This window comes from Marmota flaviventris, chromosome 17 (genome assembly GCF_047511675.1).
Source record: "Marmota flaviventris isolate mMarFla1 chromosome 17, mMarFla1.hap1, whole genome shotgun sequence".
Lineage (NCBI taxonomy): Eukaryota > Metazoa > Chordata > Mammalia > Rodentia > Sciuridae > Marmota > Marmota flaviventris.
This window is the reverse complement of record NC_092514.1, coordinates 44435036-44452806: the sequence shown is the minus strand read 5'-3', so window position 1 is coordinate 44452806 and position 17771 is coordinate 44435036. Positions and strand designations below refer to the sequence as shown.

The window sequence follows — 17771 nt, the reverse complement described above, 5'->3', positions numbered from 1 at the left end:
CTCCCAACAACTTTGGGGCTTGCCTTTAAGTCATTCTTCAGAATATACCGGATATCTTGAAGGTTCATCGTTCGGTCTTTCTGCTTGACCTGGATGCCTGATTTAACAATATCATAGTAAGGTTTTGGAAGCCTGACATCAGCCTCTAAACAATTTCCCAAGACTACAGCTTCTTTAATAACTGAGCCGTCTAAGCCATTCCAGGGTATGTTGTCTGTAAGGAAAAACGTCATAGGTAACATTAAGAAATAAATTGAAGTTGTATAACCTTAGTCAAGTCACCCAACCTCTTTAACATTCACTTCTTTCTGTAGAAAAACTACTTAGAAGCCCAATCACAAACAAAAAACTACTTTACTCACTTACCAGGGAAATCCCTGACATTTAGACAGAGAGTAATAGTGTCAGCATCATGTACACATTGGTTCCTCACCGACAGACTTGGGGACCAAAGAAAGTTTCATGGCATTAGACTGGACAGCCCAATACATTTATCTCATTGAAGGTCATGGTTTTACCTGTGGGACTGCAAACACCACGAAAGGTTCCTAACTCTTGGTATTCCCTCAGTGAATACTCTGCGTGTGTGTGTTCCTCTTTTGAAGGAGTCCTTATATCTTCTGATATGTGACTACTTCACATTATACTCTTGTAGGATTGAAAGGGTTTCTGTTTCATTCACTGGTTATATATCTACTGAACCCTGGGTATGCTTAATTTTATATTTACTTCTCAGAAGCCAGTCTTCCCCTCATTTATCAATCCTTAAGAGGCACATCAGAGATTCAAAAATACTGACATCAAAACTTAGTTTAAAATTTTTGCTTGGGGGCTAGGGATGTAGATTAGTGGTAAAGCATTTGCCTAGCATTCATAAGACCCTGGGTTCAATCCCTAGCACTACAGAAAAAGAAAAACCTTTGCTTGGATTAAATGTATTATCATGAACGAGCAGGCGAAAAAGCTTTGCTGAATCTTAAAGAACAGTTAAAAGAGAAAGGTTTCTGGGAGACCATCTTGCATCTTCCATAAACACAGATAAGCTTCCTTAATGAAATCTGTCAAGTGCAGTGGTGCAAACCTGTAATCCCAGCGACTCAGGAGGCTGAGGCAGGAAGATAGCAAGTTTGAGACCTGCCTTAGCAACTTACTGAAACCCTTAGCAACTTAGCAAGACCCTGTGTCAAAATTTTAAAAATTAAAAGGTCTGGGGATGCAGCTCAGTGGTAAACTGTCCCTGGTTCAATCCCTGGTACCAAAAAATAAATAAAAGAAAAATATTTTTCTAAGTTGTACATTTTCATAAAACTAAAATAACTCCCAAGTGGGGGAACCCAACCTGAAAATGAGGATTAAAACAACATTAACATGCTCCTTGATCACCTGTTAAAATCTCTTGTATGATCATGGAAAAGCTGTAGACATCTGACTTCACTGTGGCCGCCTTCTGTAAGATCACCTCCGGAGCGGCCCAATTGTACAGCTGAGTGGGGAGGGGTACTCGAGTCAGGTCCCTGTGTATACCACTGTCCTGGCTACAGAAGGAAACACACAAGGCAGGGCTCATGTCTTAAAGGGTCTTTGTGATAACCACACAGTGCACTAATTTGTGAAAACCGGCAACTTCTTTAAGCTTCTGGAAATGAAGCCAGATCCTGAGCTAACCCCCACTGCCCTGGATGGAGCTGTTCAAATACCCGAAATACTTGGTAATTCCTGCCCACCCCCAACCTCATTAGAATATTCTCCCACTCACTCACTCCACTCAAGTCACAGGGACCTTCTTTGAGCTACTCCAACATGCCAACCACATTACCACTTCAAGTCTTTGCACAGGTGTTTTCTTCTGTCTGGTATGCTCTGTCTAAGGATCCTAGAGCAACTTGTAACTAAAGTATTCGTTGAAAGTCACCTCCTCTGGGAGGCCTTTCTGATTACCTACTCTAAAATAGTCCTGTTTTATTGGCTTCAGGACACTTGTTATCTGAATTTTTTTTGTTCATTTTTTTTTTAGTTTACTATTTGCCTCCTCTCCATTGGAGTCAATTCCTTGAGAGTAGGTACCTTATTAGCACGCATGGTGGCACACACCTGTAATCCCAGCAACTTGGGAGACTTTGGCAGAAGTATCACAAGTTTGAGGCCAACCTCAGCAACTTAGCAAGGTTCTGTCTCCAAATTAAAAAAAAAAAAAAGGCTAGGGATATAGTTCAGTGGTAGAGCACTTGCCTAAAATGCACAAGGTCTGCAGTTTTCACTACTGCAAAACAAAAGCAAGAGACAGTAAGTTCTTTCCTGGTCTGGCATAAGGATGACCATTTCAAACTTTGGGTAAACTTCCCTAAATAACATTTCTTTCAGCAGAGTTTTGGGGTTTTTTTTGGCAGGTGGAGGATAGGGGTATGGTTATGAGGTATTGAATGTATTTTGTGCACACTAGGCAAGCACTCTACCACTGAGCCTCATCCCCAAGAAACCATGAAGTACAATACCTGGTACTAAATTTTTGGATATATTGCTGAATAGTAGATGTGGCTTTGTGTAGTGTGAGCAGTATGGATATGTACACACTTGCATATTTGATGTTTAAATATAGACTTAATATATAAGTGTACATCTTTAATGTATAAATTTAATGTGTTTGCATAATCATTACACAATTATATAATAAATTAATACAGGTTATATTAGTATCACAGAAAAGGCAATTTGTTTTGTTTTGTTTTTGCTGTGCTGGGGATCAATCCCAGGGCTTTATATATGCTCAATCACTGAGCCCCCACAAAAGCAAAGGAATGTTGTATTATCAGAGATGGAGATGAAGCAGCAGCATACACGACTCTTCAAGTTGGAAGGGAATTCTAAGAGGGAAACACCCACCTCTCTCAAGGATGTCTAAAGCTTTGGCAAGGGACAAGTAATTTATAATCGAGGTTTCTTATTTTCTTTCACCTTCCTCTCTTACAATCCTTTCTTCCTTCTCTGTTAAAGCCAGCTGTGTGGGGATCTTCTTTTCTGGCTGTCATGGTAGTAAAGTTATTTGTCTGGGCTTTAGCTTTGACATCATTAAAATTACATTTGGCCACAGCTATGTGACACCACTTGCCAAAAAAAAAAAAAAAAAAAAAAAAACCTCTAAAGATTCCATTAAGAAAAAGCTGAGGAGTAGGAAACACTGCTGTTATCACTTTTATATCAAGGGAGAGTGCTGACCCTTGACAATGACATTCAACAAACTAATATGCCCAAGTAGAATGTTACCAAAAATAAACGTGAAATTGACATTTTTTTTGGATTCTTGGATAACCAACTCACATTATCAACTTTCAAAAAAGGGTACATTGTTATAGTTGTGACTACAATTAACATTTCTGCCTAACATTCTGAGCTCGGGCTGGGGATATAGCTCAGTTGGTAGAGTGCTTGCCTCACAAGTACAATGACCAGGGTTCGATCCCCAGCACACACACACACACAAAAAATCCTGAGCTCAATAAGCCCAAATGAGAATCTATACTTTCTTGCCATAGCCGTTGACCCTGGTTACTTCCCACCCCCTCATCTGGACAGTTGATCCCATCTTTCTTTGCATTTTTGATCCACTGGCTCCACCCTATGGCCTCCTAGCTGATCTTCTTGCACTCAATCTCCCAATCCATACTGCCTCTGTGGCCTAGAGGTATATTCTCCCACCTGGCTCTAGATCTAGTTATGCCTCTAACCAACCAACCGAGTAACTTCCCACCATCCTTTAACCTCTTCAGGCCTCATATATAAAAGGACAAGGATGGCCTGAGAGTGTAGCTCAGTGGTAGAGCCCTTGCTTAGCATGCTAAGGGCCTGGGATTGCAGCACTGGAGGAGGGGTGGGGAACATGCCCAGACAAACCATCTTCATTTCACTTTAGGATTCACATTTCTATGGGACAGCAAAAGCAGAAGGAAGTGTTATTCCTCCTTTTCAACAACAGATGGTGCTCCATCATTGACCAATAGTTTGAATCTTGTCAGCTTTCCTGAAAAGTTTCTGGTGGTGTTATTAACAACAAAAAAGTCCAAACTCCTCAGTTTCCACTGGTCTGGAATTCACAGCCAAAGTGGTCAACTTTGGACCTTCTGTGGACCATTTTTCCTTTAGCTAGATTCATCTAATCATTTAACAATGACTTGACTGAGCATATATTATGTGGTTGCTGTAGACAGTTATAAACAAATCATTCTTCTCCCTGGGAATTCACTACCTAGTAGGGCTTACACACTAAGTAGAAGTGCATGTGAAAAAACGGATGTGAAAAGTACCTCGGGAATAAGGGTATTGATGCAGCTTCAGGGGATGTGCTAAAGTGAATTTAAAAGAAGTCAACATGAATTCTGCTGTCATGTATGACTAAAAAAAATAAAAATAAATCGTATGGTAAAAAAAATAAAAATAAAATATGAAAACAAAAATAAAAGAAATCAACATGAGCAGGTATTCCAGATGGGGGAACAGCACTCCAACAGAATAGAATGAAAGTGGTTTCAAATGGCCAGTAGGAGGGGGAAGGGATAAAGCTGACACTGCAGGTAAAGTCCCACCTAGGACGGCTTCTGCACCTTGCAAAGGTGTCTGACTTGATCTTGCAGACAACAACAAAAGTTATTTGTTTGCTGATTTTGTTGTTGTTTTTTGGTGCTGGAGATTGAACCCACATATATTAGACAAGAATTCTACCACTGAACTCCACCCCCATACCTTCCCTGAAAGTTTTTTTTTCAAGTGTGTGTGTGTGTGTGTGTGTATTTTTAGTTGTATATGGACACAATGCCTTTATTTTTATGTGGTGCTGAGGATTGAACCCAATGACTCACATGTGCTAGGCAAGCTCTCTACCACTGAGCCACAGCCTCAGCCCCCTAAAAGGTTTTAACTGAGACTGAGAATAAATATTCTAAGGCTTAGCAGCTTGGCTGATGATAGTCACCTTGCCTCTGCCTGCTCTCACAAAGAAAACTACAACAGCTCTGGGCACATCCTCACTACTCTCCTGCCTCTTTCTTGCTCCCTCAGAGTCCCTTCACACACAAGAGGAAGAGCAATCTTAACTTATAAATCACCCACTTCACCACAATGTTCAAAAAAAAAAAAAAACTCCTTCCAGAGCATCCCAGTGGCTTAGGTTTAAAGTCAGACTCCTTGATGAGGCCCATAAGACCAAGCAAAATCTAGCTCCTGCTCTCTTCTAAAGACATAAGGGCAAGTCTGGCAATGTGAAAATCTTTCAGTTTCATTCACTCAAAAAACACAGGCCGTGGACTGGGGTGCAGCTCAGTGGTGCAGTGCTTGTCTAGCATATGTGAAGCACTGGGTTTGATCCTCAGCACCACATAAAAAAAATAATTAATTTTAAAAAATAGGCTGCATGCCCACTGTGTAAAGGCCTATTCTAGGTACCTGGGATACAGCAGTGAATAAAACAATCCCTGCCCTCATGGAGCTTTGCATCTCATGGAAGAAATAAATTACAGAGTACGTGAGAAGCAAAGACCTGTTGAGAGACTCAGAAACAAAGCAAGAGAGAAGGATGGATGGGGAACATGGATAAGAGATGGTAGGGGACCTAAGTAAGGCTTACTGGCTGAGCAAGTGGCTGAGGCTTCTCAGCAGAGCAAAACCAACACTGGGCCAAAGGCTCAAAGTTGTGGATGGCAGCAAAGAAGTGTAGAAAAGATCCTCTTCCTCCTAAAGTCTTGGGTAGAACATGGAGTCTGCCCCCAACTCTCCGGCAGCCTTTGACTCCAGCCCAACAGCAAACTAAGCTCATGCACCAGCCCTTGAATGAGGGTGTAAGAGTACCTCTCTCATTCTGAGATCCTGAAGTCAGAGAATGACTTTAGTATCCATGTAGGAGATATGTTAGACCAAAAAGCTCACTGGAACCTATCATCTTCTCTCACCTACAGCTTGGGCATGTTTCCCAGCCTCCATGTAGTAAGAAAGTGCCTGGGCTCTGTCCATGGCAAACTGGGATATTGTGACATGTCCATTTTAGGCTGCTCACTCTTGCTCCCTGGTCAGCAATGCAAAGAATGCAATAGAGGATTGAGGCAAGTCCTTTCCCTTTCCATCTTGGCACTTTATCTTACTTGCAGCAGCCCCAGTTCCCAGTGCTGCACATGGAGGTGATTATGCACTTACTGCCTCAGAACGCAGAGCTACCCATGGGACGAACACATAACAGTGCCCACTTCAACGCACATGCTAGATTGCAAGGTAAGACATACACCTCAGTTGTGCTAAGCCACTGAAAATTTTGGAGTAGGTAGTTAGAGGCTTTACACACCATGGCTAACATGGGCTCTTGTTACATGTTTACTAAAATGAGAATGTCCTGAGCAGAAGTAAGTTCTCTAAAGTCTCTGCAGGCTTGGCAGACAAGACAAGCCATTTGGAAAATCTCTTCTACCACTGATGCAAAGTTTTGCCCATCAATGAAGAAACCTGCCCAGGTCAGATTCTGTCTCTACAGAAAAGGTCCCCAGGGAGACCCTCTTCAGAAGAAAGCCACATTTGTAACCCACCTTTCCATCATGTACTCCAGGTTCGTCAGTCTTGCTTCCCCTGTGGAGACGATGTGGACAGCATAGGAACTGAGGGAGCGGTGGACAAACCCTCGAGAATGCAGGTATCTCAGGGCGTCAGCGATCTGGAGCAGTAAGGGCACAATCACCTCCATGTGCAGCACTGGGAACTGGGACCGCTGCAAGTGAGAGATAAAAGTACCAGGGACAAAAGGGAAAGGCTCACTGATACTGTAGGATCCTTTGTAATTTCCAAAGTTTTTTCATTTGATTTTTATAGCTATCTGGTATCCCAATGTATAGGTGGAGAACCTAAAGTTCAGTGAGGTTAGGTGACTGGCCTGAAGTCCTACTGATCCAGGCCCCCTAGCTCTAAACCTAGATTCCTTCAGCTAAGCTGAAAGTTCTCAAAGCCTGGTATATACCTGCAGGGTCAACCTTGGGGAAACTTTCGGGGGAAGTTCCTCCACTACTACCAGTAAACATGTCCTGGGCCCCTCTCTGTCCAAGCCTATGCTCTTGAGAGAATCTAGAAGCTCAAAGGACCCCACAATATGCAGGTAAGCAGTCCAGATCCTATACCAGTCAGATGAACCAGAATGATCACCCTAAGAGGACAGAAACTTACTCTCATCAATGTACCCAAGTGATGCTTTTCCTCCAGAGAAACAGCATTTTAAGGTGATGCCCTCAGTCAGGGAAAGAAAATGAAAAACAGAAAGATTAGGAGGTCCTCAGGCAGGAGGACTAGCAGGCCATGTGGGAGAAGGATCCTTTTTGGAGGGTCTCTCTTTATCCCCACCCAGTTCTAACGACTTGGTCTTTAGAACAAATCATGGAGAAAAAGAAACCCTCCATGAGCTCATTTTGAGGCCACATGCCAGCCCAAAGCACCCTTGCCAGGAAATCTGTCCCCCACTTCAAAGAAATCTGAGAGGCAAGAAGGAAGGCCTGTATACAAACCAGGATAGAGCCCAAGTGAAAAATGTAGGAAAATAAAGCTAGTGGCTTTGTTAGCTAGCAGTGTGTTCATTGTTCTGAATCTGTCAAGCTCTTAGACAGTGATAAAGCAGAACTGACAATAACAGCATCACATTAGTTCTGATCATGTGCCTGTCAGCTTTAAATGGCATGTTACACAGCCCCAATAAAGAAAAAGGCTTTGGAAATGTATCTTTTAGGCACAAATGGGGAACCTTGTGCTGAGGCAGGGGAGAGAGGGCAGGAGGAGTGGGGAGGGCAGCTAGGCAGAAATCATGGAACAGTCATTTACTCGTTCATGGAGAACACTGAACAGAGTGCCAATGGTGATGCGCTCATACACAAGCCGGGTCTTCTCCAAGTCCTGGGATAAGCACACAGCCATCAGCTGTAGCAGGTGAGGGTGCCGCAGCTTGCTGAAAAAAAAAAAAAAGAAGCTTCAGAAGGGGTCCAAGGGTAGAAGGACATGGTGTCCTTTCTTCTGAACCCTCTGAATACATTCTCAACAGTTACCATTGTACATAGCATTTTTCAAAGAAACAGAATATGAAAAAGGCTCAGTGGCCCGTGCCTATAGTGCCTATAATCCTAGCCTGAAGAAGAAGGATCGCAAGGTCAAGGCCAACCCTGGCAACTAGCTAGACCTTGTTTAAAAATTAAAACAAACAAACAAAAATGGCTGGGGATGAAGCTCAGTGGTAGAGCACCCATAAGTTCCATTTCCAGTACCACAAAAAAACAAAAAAAAAGAAAGAAAGGAAAAAAAAGGAAATAGGGATAGAGGTCTCTGTTGGTGGGATCTGTGAGAACAGTGACAATGTTGCTAAGAGCTACTGAGCAAGATGAACCACATATTCAAGAAATGCATTCCTATACTCATTTTAGAAATGAGATTACCAATGTCAAAAAAATGTCAGGAACTTGCCCAAAGTCACACAACCCACTCACTCTCACACCAAAGCCTACTCTATGCCTACAAATCCTTCCAGCTCACCAGCTGACTTCTCCTAAAGGAAGGACTTGGACTCTCTGAAGACCTCTTATAACAGCTGTGTGGCAAATTCAGGACAGAGCTCAATGTCCAGCCCAGGGTCTTGGTGGCCCTAGTGTGAAACCATGAATCAAGGGCCTAACCCAGCAGGAGCTGAAGGACCTAACCCTGGAGCCACGGGAAACCTAAGGAACCCATGGCATGTCCTGAACGGCAGAGGTATGGTTCTCAGATGTCTGGATCTCATGCACAGCCATGATCTATGAAAATAGGACAGCCACATTCTCTTCTGATGAGCAGAGGGCCTTAAATGGAGTAGCTTCAGGGCTACAGCAAGAAAATGAGATGGGCCAAGAGGCTGGACCATCCAGAGACATGTGTTATGGAATAGCTGACAGAATTGAGTCTCTTACCACCAAAATTCCCACCCCTCAGATTGTTCATTATTTCTTTCTCTTTCTTGGCAGCCTTTGGAAGTCAAGTCAATAAATTATTCCAACAGTTAGGAAATGCTGAGGCTGAGAAAATGCTCCATAGCCCAGGGATAGCCCAGCACACGGAACCTGAGTCTGTACAGACCCTGACCTGTAATAGGCCTCCTTCTCACCTGCTGTGCTCCTGCTCAGCAATCAACAAGTCAGCCAGCCGCAGCCTGCTGCAGTGAGGGTGAGTGGGGAGATTCAGTTCTTTCACTGTGACCCTGCTTCCATTCCACACCAGGCTACAGGGGCAGGAGAGAGCATGAACAGAAGGAATGAGTAGCCACAGCATCAGTGAGTCTTCCCAGCCAGGAGTGGAGTTCACACAGACTTTGTGACATCCCTATTCCCACCACCTCCAGGTCCTAAAGCATCCTGGGGAACTAGGTGAGGTGGTTAAAAAAAAAAGAAACCACAAAAGGATTCAAGAAAGAGTGTTGATCAGGTTGGGTATTTTGTTTTATTATCTTTGGGTCAAAGAAGAGGGGACTTCACAACAAATCCATGGCCGAGGCAGGAAAACAAGAGGACAGAGGGCCTTACAAATTTGGCAGAGACCTTTTTATAAGAATTTTTCTTTTAAGCAGGAAAGAAGCAACCAGGCTCAAGGAGCTCAGGGACCTTGGCCATGGGATCCCCTGGAACTCTGCAGGGGCTATACCTCTGAGGACTGAAAATACCCCAGGGACTTTTGTCATAACCTGTTGCTGCCATACTCCTCACCTAGATTTGATTGATGACAGTCTCAGCTGATGCCTGTTCTAGCTTCTCCAGAAGCCTAATATCCTATGGCTTGCAAAAGAGGCAAGACAATTACCACTAAGCTGCCTCTAATTCTTTAGAAAGCAGAGAAGTTAAGGCCAGGCACATTGGTGCATGACTGTAATCTCAGCAACTTGGATGCCTAAAGCAGGAGAATCACAAGTTCAAGATCAGCTTCCGCAACTTAGCTAGACCCTGTCTCAGAGTAAAAAAGTAAAATGGGGAGCTAGGGTTGTAGCTTAGTGGGAGAGCACTTACTTAGTACATGTAAGACACTGGGTTTGATCCTCAGTACCACATATAAATAAATAAAGGTATTGTGTCCATCTACAACTAAAAAACTAAAAAATAAGTAAATAGGGCTGGGGCTATAGCTCATTAGAAGAGCACTCCCTGAATTCAATCTCCAGTGCCAAAAAAGCAAGCAAGCAGAGAGGCTGAAATACTGTTATGAATAATCTTTCAGAACTCAGTTCTCTCCCAAAATGACATCTGGCGATCTATGTAAATAGCTTATTTGTTACAAATAAAATGTAGAAGAGTTTGTCACTGGCACCTAGTAGGTAGAAAACAGCAACACTTCTCAATATCCTATGATGCACAAGACTGCCTGTGTAACAACAAAGGATCATCTGGCCACAAAAGTCCACAGTGAGAAACCCTGATTCAGACATGCCTTCTTCCTTTCTATATTTATATTTTGCAGTACTGGGGACTGAATCCAGGGCCTTGCACACACCACGTAGGTGCTCTACCACCAGGCAACATCCCTAAACCTCCATACACAAGGAAGTCACATGCAACCCACTCTTCCCACTAGCCAGCTTCCACTTACTTAGTCATGACCATGTAGGGGCCACTGAAGAAAGAGAAAGTAGGTTCATCATCAGCTTGAATCACTTCCTTTTCTCCGATTACCGGAAGAGATCCTAGATAGGCAAGTTGCGTCCCACCTGTGAGATAAAACTGAAACCAAAGCACAGCTTTAAATCGTGGGGAAAAAAGAGGAAAAGCAAAATACTTCCAGAATCTTGTCACACAACTAAAAATGATGCTAGCTGCCACTTACTAAACTGCTGAATATCCAAATGCACTATAACTTATTCCTTAATTTACATTATTCTCCCTAGAAACCCTGCAAGGTTGTAACACTCTTTCACTAATAAAGAAACCGACGCTCACAGAATGAAATGAGATGCCCACTTGAAGTGCTATGGATGGGAATGAGGGGCCTATTGTGACCCCCTCAGAACCCAGGCCTATGTGTAGCCAAAGCCCACATTCCTCCGACCTCCACCACCCCCCAAGTCGCCTCAGCACAAGGAACAGAATTTTGAGCTGTTGTAAAACAACACTCACTCACCCAGCAATGTTTCCTAACTATTTCTGTTAAAGGTAGACTCAAGGACCCAAAAGATACTATCTGTCCTCAAAATATTCCTCAATTAAAAAAATCTCAATTCCTTAAAATCATTCCAGTATGCCTGTAATCCCCATAATCAGAAGCCTGAGGCAGGAGAAAGGCAAATTTGAGGCTAGCTTGGGCAACTTGGTGAGTCCCTATATTTGAATAAAAATGGGCTGGGAATGTAGCTCAGTGGTAGAGTGTGGGAGGCCAACCTTACGGGTGACTGAGTTACACTCCCCGGCTGGGTGCTGAGGCGCTCACAGAAATGGGTGTGTCTTGCTACAGCCCCATGGGTGAAGCTACGCTCACCTGTTCCTTTGTAATATAACCCCTTGCCCTGTTTAGGATAGAATCTTCCATGGAAGTACCTTGTGTGTGTCCCCTTCTCTTACTGTGCCCTTGGGTGTGGCCTATCCAGGTGTCAGTCAACCTGCTGACAGTGGACATCATGAAGATAGACTCAGCCTCCTGAAACCTGACCCCTTGCCTCATTTAAATAACTTCTCCTCAATAAAATGGGTAAGTGCGTGCTCTCGCTCTCTTTCTGTGGACTCTTTAAGGTCAGAGGAGCCGTCACAGCGACCCCAAAGAAAAAGGTATTTGTGTCTCTTGTGTGGTTACTTAGTGCAGCCCAGTTAGCCCAGTTTAACTAGAGTGACCCCTGAGCCTTTTAGTCGGGAGAACAGAAACCTGGCAGTAGAGGGTCCCTGAATTCAAGGCCCAGTACCAAACAAACATCCCAACCCTGCCCTTAAGGCTGTGTGTGGAAAGGCAAGGTCATTAAGAGGCAAATCCACAGAGATAGGACAGTGTGGCTCTCTGGGTCCTTTATTCAAAATTAAAAGATCATCTTTTAAACTCCTCAAATCTAGCCCAGGGTATTCAAGGGAACTCCCAACTTGTTTTTGTTTTAACTATTGTCAGTAAGAACAAGAACATTATGAAATACCTTTCCTTCAAAGGGAAAGAAAGGAGCAAAAAGCTTTGGTGAAGATAAGGAAGGAGGAAGGGAACAAAGTTCAGAGAGGGGGCCCACAGATTCTCAACCATTGGCAACCTCTTACCTTCCCAAATCCAAAGCTGTAGATATTTTGGGCAGAAATGACTCCAGCTTTAAGCAGCCGGTTAGGAGAGCCATTAGGGTTCCTAGAAATGTTTAAAGAAAGAAAAAAAATAAGAATTAACAACACATATCCAGAGAAAAATTACTAAACCAAGTTTTCAGAATGTGTAGTACATTTTGCTTTGCCAGATGACTTAAAAAAAAGAATGTAATCTCTTTTATTAGAAGATATACATTAAAGACCTTGGGCAATATACCTGTAATATACCAGCAACTCAGGAGGCTGAGGCAGCAGGACTTTAATTTGAGTCCAGCCTCAACAACTTAGTGAGATCTCATCTCCAAATAAAAAGAAATGGGGCCAGGGATGTAGCTCCCTTCAGGTGGTGGGGAAGAGGATCAGTCCCTTATTCTAGATCTGTATCAACATTAGCTACCAATAGCCACAATGAAAAATATGGCATATTTCACAAATCTGCACATAATCCTTATACAAGGGCCATGCTAATATTCTCTTCATACCAATTTTAGTCCATGTGCTAGCTAAGTGAGCATGACTGCTTGATCTTTCTCTGTGTGTGTGTGTGTGTGTGTTTGTCTACAGATTGTATAGTAGCCAGTTTCTGAGAAGGAATGATTCTCACTTCCTGGTATTCATATCCCTCAAAGGTCAGACACATTATCTCAGTAGGATATTGCAGAAACCATAGAGTATCACTTTCAAGATGAGATCTACCACGACTTCTGCCCTGATCTCTCTTGGAGAATCACTTGCTCTGGAGGAATTGTGGGATACTGAAGTAGTCCTATGGAGAGGTCTGACACTCAGTAGCAATTTTCTAGTCATATGAGTGCACCATCTTGGAACTGGATCCTCTATCCCTAGTCAATCCTTTAATAATGGCAGCCCAAAATGACATCTTGACTGTGATCTAGCTAAGCCGTTCCCTGATTCCTGACTCACAGAAATTTTATGAGGCAAAAATGTTTAATGTTGCTAAGTTTGAGGGCCAATTCATTATGCAGTGACAGAAAATGAATACAGACAGCCAGAATTGCAAAGAATATTAAAACATTTATTCTCAAACTTTCTCATTTTACAGATGGGAAAACAGAGCCCTGGTTGGGGAAGCCTGCTAGCCTGAAGTGAGAAAACAGCGGTAGAAACCAGACCTAGATCCTGCTCATGTAGCTACTTCTCTTCTTGTATACCATACCCAAAACACCACCTGCACACCAGGGCTCCATTAACTGGAGGTACCCTGAAAGGAGTGGTAATACCTTATATTTCTTTGGCTCCTGGAGCCTGGCATTATGTCATGAATGTGGTAGCATTATGAGGAGCCGCTTCAGAAAACCCTCTAAGTCCAAATTCAAATCAAAGAGAGCTTTATTTACCTGGCCAGGGACTGTCACCCACTTGTAGAGACTGAAGCTCCGTGGGAGAACAGCAATTTCCTGGCCTGTGTCTTGGGAATTTAAGGATGAAAACTACAACTCAGGGGCTTTTCTCAGTGTCATGCAAGCACGCAAGTTACAGAAGTTAAAAAAAAAAAAAAAAAAAAGCAGTCAGCTTAACCACATCTCAGGTCCAAACAAGTGTTAGACAACTGTATCCTGAGTTTCAGCTGAGCAGGGGCGATAATCTATTTTAAAGTCATGTAGACCTATAAATGTATTCAAACCGAGGATGTAACACACCATGACCACCATCATATCCTGAGTTGGGTACATTCTGTGGGGTATAAAGTAAAGGAAAACAATTTTTTAAAAGACAGCTTTCCTGTTTCTCAAAAAATGGGTCATGCAGTTAGTTCCCTCTTCACAGGAGCAGTAACAGAAAACTAGAATGAAGTCTAGAACAGCTAAGATGGAGTCCCTACGGCCATACTTTTTGTTTGTATAGCCACAGTGACTCCATTCCTGCTATCCCAGTACTAGTAACTTATTTGATGCTTGCAGTTATCTCATTTACTCATCATTTTACTACTGATATCTAAAAGCCTTATGTCTACTTTAGCTAATACAATTGTTCACAACTATATTGATTTAACCTTGTCTATATCTATATTAACCTATCAGCCTATATTTATCTATAACTATACTGGCATATTGACTTAACACCTTTCACCATTCCATCTTTTTTCCTGTGGCTTAAATCCTATGTCTTACAGTTACATGATTTTATTATTATTACTTAGGCTTACTCCTGATGAACTTTTCCATGAACTGATGTCTTATTGTTGCTTATCTAGGTTATCTTACCTTATTCCTATAGTCTATAACATATGTCTATGACTTATTGGTTATATGGATCAGTTCACACCAAGACAGTGAGTACTGAATTAGTACTTGCTAATTGAGTAATTTTTGTTCAGACTAAAGGAAAAAACATTCTATTGCCACAGAAGCCAGTTCCTCTTCTTGACAAATGGCAGAGGCTGGAGGGACACTGCATTCCAAGCTCCAGCCTGCACTAGTTCTGTGAATCTCCATGTGCCACTATTCATGAACAGATGTAGACATTGTACTTAAGTACAGACTCTGTCTCCTCAGCAACTCTTCAGTGCCAGGCTGGCTCTTCCCTGCTTTAACCTGCCAAGCAACTAAAGAGAAGATTCTCACATCTAGACGGAAGTAAATAAGACATCCTAATTTACATCTGATGGCCCAGCATCATCACTCTCAGTCAGTGTAGATGACAGCCATGTCACATTATTTGAACAGACACACTATGAGGTAAAGGCTCCTCTCCTACATCACCTCAGCAGTGTCCTCTAGAAACCAAGTATATGTACTTATACCTCAAAGATCTAGGAGATAGTGGACTGTTTCTTGCCCATGGAAACAGACTTGGAGTTGGCTGTGAGGCTGAGACCACCAAGCAGCAGAATAGCAGGTGTCACAAATAAGGCCTCCCATCCTCCTGGGGCCCCTGGGCAGCATTTGTGGCTCTTTGAGGGTGTGAGTTCTGACTAAGCAACAGAGTAGACTATTTTCTAAGAGTGACCTGGACAAAAATTATAGTTCAGACCACTATGTTTTGCTCTTATCTAAATTTCTCTATCCATATCTATGTAACTAAACTTGTCTGCATGAAGGGAAGAAAAAACTAACTCCAGTTATCTATCACCATAATTATCTGTTCTTCTCAATTCAGTGCTTTTCTTTTCTTTTCCTATCCAGGTTCTGATATGGCACCACTCACAGATCTAAGAGGCCAACTCTTATTCCCAGGATTTGTGTGGTTTCTTTTTTTAATATTTATTTTTTAGTTGTAGTTGGACACAATACCTTTATTTCACTTATTTATTTTTATTTGATGCTGAGGATCGAACCCAGGGTCTCACTCGTGAAAGGAAATTGCTGTACCGCTGAGCCACAACCCCAGCCCTTGTGTGTTTTCTTTCTATTAAAAAAAAGGAGTGGGCTGGAAATGTAGCTCAGTGATACAGTGCTGGCCTAGCATGTGTGAGGCTCTGGGTTCAATCTCCTACACCACAAAAAATAAAAAAAGATGGGTAATAGAATGGGGAGCAGTAAAGTAGAGGAAGAGAACCAAGAAAGGAAGAGGGAAAAACAGGAAGCACTGGGAAATGAAATGGACCAAATTATGTTATATGCATGTTATGAATATGTACCAAATCCCACTATCATGCACCAATAAAAAAGAAAGTTCCACAAAAAAGTTGGCAGTTACATTCCATTTTATTTTCCATTAAACATTCTATTCACCCCATAGTTAGAATGTTTCATCTTTTTAAAATGGAAATTGAGATGTGCCACTCTAAACAAATGCTGTCTAGGTTATAAGTAAAATTTTACAAGTTTATCAACACTTAAACTTGGATTTTCCAGCCAGATGCAGTGGCACACACCTGTAATCCCAGCTAATCAGGAGGCTGAGGAGGATCTCAAGTTGAAGGCTAGTATGGGCAATTTAGTGAGACTCTGTCTCCAAACAAAATAAAATAGTAAGACTGGGTATATAGCTCAGTGGTAGAACTTTCCAGTACCAGGAAAACAAAACAAAACACTTGGGTTTTCCTTTCTGGCTGGCCTGTGAACCCACCCTCCTTGTACTGAGCCTCTACCTAGCACCAGGCTGCTAAGGGTTAGCAGTGAGGAGTGAGGGTTTGTGTCTGCCTAACTAGGAAAATGGAGTACACATACAAATAAAATGATTACAATCTGAACTATGAATGGGAAAACGCATGCAAGGGACAGGGGCAGAAGATGAGGTAGGATGGGTTGACCTCGCAAGGAGTTTATCCTGATAACAAGGAAGGTCCCAAAGAGTTTTTAGTAGAGTGGCACATCTCAATTTCCATTTTAAAAAGGTCATTCTGCCCAGGTACAGTAGTGAATTATCTGTAATCCCAGATACTCAGGGGGCTGAGGCAGCAGGTTCAAAGCTAGCCTCAGCAATTTAGTGAGGCCCTAAGCAATTTAGCAAGACCCTGACTCAAAAAATAAAAAAGGCTGGTGATGTGGTTCAGTGATTCAGTGCCCCTGGGTTCAATCACTAGTACCAAAAACAAAACAAAAAAAAAAAAAAACCCACACACAAAAAACAGACAGCACTGGTGACACACACCTGTAATCCCAACAGCTCAGGAGGCTGAGGCAGGAGGATAGCAAGTTCAAAGCCATCCTCAGCAATTTAGCAAAGCCCTAAGAAACTGAGCAAGACCCTGACTCAAAATTAAAAATAAAAAGAGATGGGGATGTGGCTCAGTAGTTAAATCCCCTGGGTTCAAACCCCAGTTATAAAACCAAAAAACAAACAACAAGAAGAAAACTCAGAAGAGTCAGCCATCTGCCCCACTGCCCAGCTTTCTGCTGGGCTCCTCAGATCTGAGAACTTCATTTTCTGCTAACCATGGGGTGATTCCCACTGAAACCATCTCCTCTGGACCTTCTGAGAGGGAGGGAAGAGATGGCTGAAGATGTTCCTCTGGCCAATCTTTATCAAGGGCATGGGTTCTCTTTCCAAGTTCATCACTTTTGGTGGGCCGGATGCCAGAAGGTACTGAGGAGGCAGAGACTGAAGCAGCCCACAATCCAGGGCTCCCACACAAAAATGCTGGGGAAGTGCAGAACATCTCACTCTGGCTTGAAGCCATACTCACCCCTGCATGAGACCCCCAAACCAGGGCGGGCTGCAAATGAGCCGTTGAGGGGAGTCTATCTTCTTCAGAAGGTCATAAGAGAAGCCCTGGATGATGGCCTGCATGTGTGAGGCACAGCGCTGCATAAACTCCACCATCTGCAACACAAGACAAAGACACTCAATGCTGGCCACACCAGCCCTTAATGGGAGTTGAAAGCTTGGATGTGAAGATGAATGGTCTGAGGAACTGAGAGCTCCCAACAGGTAAATCTCTGGAAAAGGGAGGGCTCCAAGTGATTTTCTAAAGATATGAAATGATTTCCAGGGAGAAGACTTGTCAATGATTTCCAACTCCCTTCTTCAATAGATGAAGAAAATGGGCAGGAAAAACCAACAGCTAATAAGCAGGAGAGC

At 42.8% G+C, this 17771-nt stretch overlaps 1 protein-coding gene and 1 non-coding gene across 7 annotated transcripts in view; both read right to left on the bottom strand.

Annotated features, from left to right (window-relative positions):
- The window catches only part of LOC114080975 (inactive serine/threonine-protein kinase TEX14), an 82837-nt gene that overhangs the window by 37723 nt on the left and 27343 nt on the right, over positions 1–17771 (bottom strand). For 5 of the 6 annotated variants that reach the window (XM_071603105.1, XM_027922548.3, XM_071603101.1 and 2 more), the window contains 8 exons: positions 17377–17513; positions 12246–12327; positions 10609–10739; positions 9140–9253; positions 7834–7957; positions 6561–6739; positions 1384–1535; positions 24–214 (listed from right to left, as the gene is read on the bottom strand). In XM_071603105.1, the coding sequence (XP_071459206.1) occupies positions 24–214; positions 1384–1535; positions 6561–6739; positions 7834–7957; positions 9140–9253; positions 10609–10739; positions 12246–12327; positions 17377–17513 (1110 nt within the window). Of the gene's footprint in view, positions 1–23; positions 215–1383; positions 1536–6560; positions 6740–7188; positions 7353–7833; positions 7958–9139; positions 9254–10608; positions 10740–12245; positions 12328–17376; positions 17514–17771 lie in introns of those variants that run through there. The other variant, XM_071603104.1, reaches the window with a different exon arrangement.
- LOC114080983 (U6 spliceosomal RNA) lies at positions 12696–12799 on the bottom strand. The gene has a single exon (XR_003580687.1). It is a non-coding gene; the product is annotated as a U6 spliceosomal RNA (small nuclear RNA).